At 21.4% G+C, this 1,015-nt stretch overlaps 1 protein-coding gene across 1 annotated transcript; it reads right to left on the reverse strand. All coding sequences in view use genetic code 6, as the record gives it.

Annotated features, from left to right (window-relative positions):
• Positions 1 to 83: 83 nt before the first annotated feature.
• TTHERM_002653526 (translation initiation factor eIF-5A family protein) lies at positions 84 to 856 on the reverse strand (the record flags this gene model as incomplete). Its single annotated transcript, XM_012795129.1, has 4 exons — positions 84 to 173; positions 307 to 396; positions 518 to 607; positions 741 to 856. Coding segments are annotated over 4 exons (386 nt in total), but the record flags the coding sequence as incomplete, so codon positions are not given.
• Positions 857 to 1,015: the final 159 nt, after the last annotated feature.

Consider the following 1,015-nt stretch of genomic DNA (forward strand, 5'->3'; position numbering starts at 1 on the left):
TTTCCTACGAAATTTAAATAAAAATAGATAAAATAATTAAAAACTTTTAAATTGTCTATAAATCTATAAAGAATTAATGTTACCAAATCTAAAAGTCGAGATTAGTTAGGAATTTACAGTTACCAAGTGCTCTACCTATACTAGAAGCTCCATCATCCCCAATTTAATTGTTACTTTTATAAATTAAAATCATGTTTAATTAAAAATAAAAGACATTTTATAAATAGTTTTTTGTATACTTGATTTTAAATAAATAAAACTCATATAATTTTTTTCAAAAGTAAATAATAAATAAAATAGATTTACGATATGATGAATTATAAATTTGTAAGTTAAGTGCAGTTACTCAAGCCTAGTCCAATATTTTATGCTCCATCATCACCAATTTTATTTTACCTTTTTAAAAATAGAAATTTATTCATTAACTATTCAAATTTCCTACGAAATTTAAATCAAAAAAGATAAAATAATTAAAAACTTTTAAATTGTCTATAAATCTATAAAGAATTAATGTTACCAAATCTAAAAGTCGAGATTAGTTAGGAATTTACAGTTACCAAGTGCTCTACCTATACTAGAAGCTCCATCATCCCCAATTTAATTGTTACTTTTATAAATTAAAATCATGTTTAATTAAAAATAAAAGACATTTTATAAATAGTTTTTTGTATACTTGATTTTAAATAAATAAAACTCATGTAATTTTTTTCAAAAGTAAATAATAAATAAAATAGATTTACTATATGCCGAATTCTAAATTTGTAAGTTAAGTGCAGTTACTCAAGCCTAGTCCAATATTTTATGCTCCATCATCTCCGATTTTATTTTTCCTTTTCAAAAATATAAATTTATTCATTAACTATTCAAATTTCCTACGAAATTTAAATCAAAAAAGATAAAATAATTAAAAACTTTTAAATTGTCTATAAATCTATAAAGAATTAATGTTACCAAATCTAAAAGTTGAGATTAGTTAGGAATTTACAGTTACCAAGTGCTCTACCTATACTAGAAG

This window comes from Tetrahymena thermophila (assembly GCF_000189635.1).
Source record: "Tetrahymena thermophila SB210 genomic scaffold scf_8255681, whole genome shotgun sequence".
Classification (NCBI taxonomy): Eukaryota; Ciliophora; class Oligohymenophorea; order Hymenostomatida; family Tetrahymenidae; genus Tetrahymena; species Tetrahymena thermophila.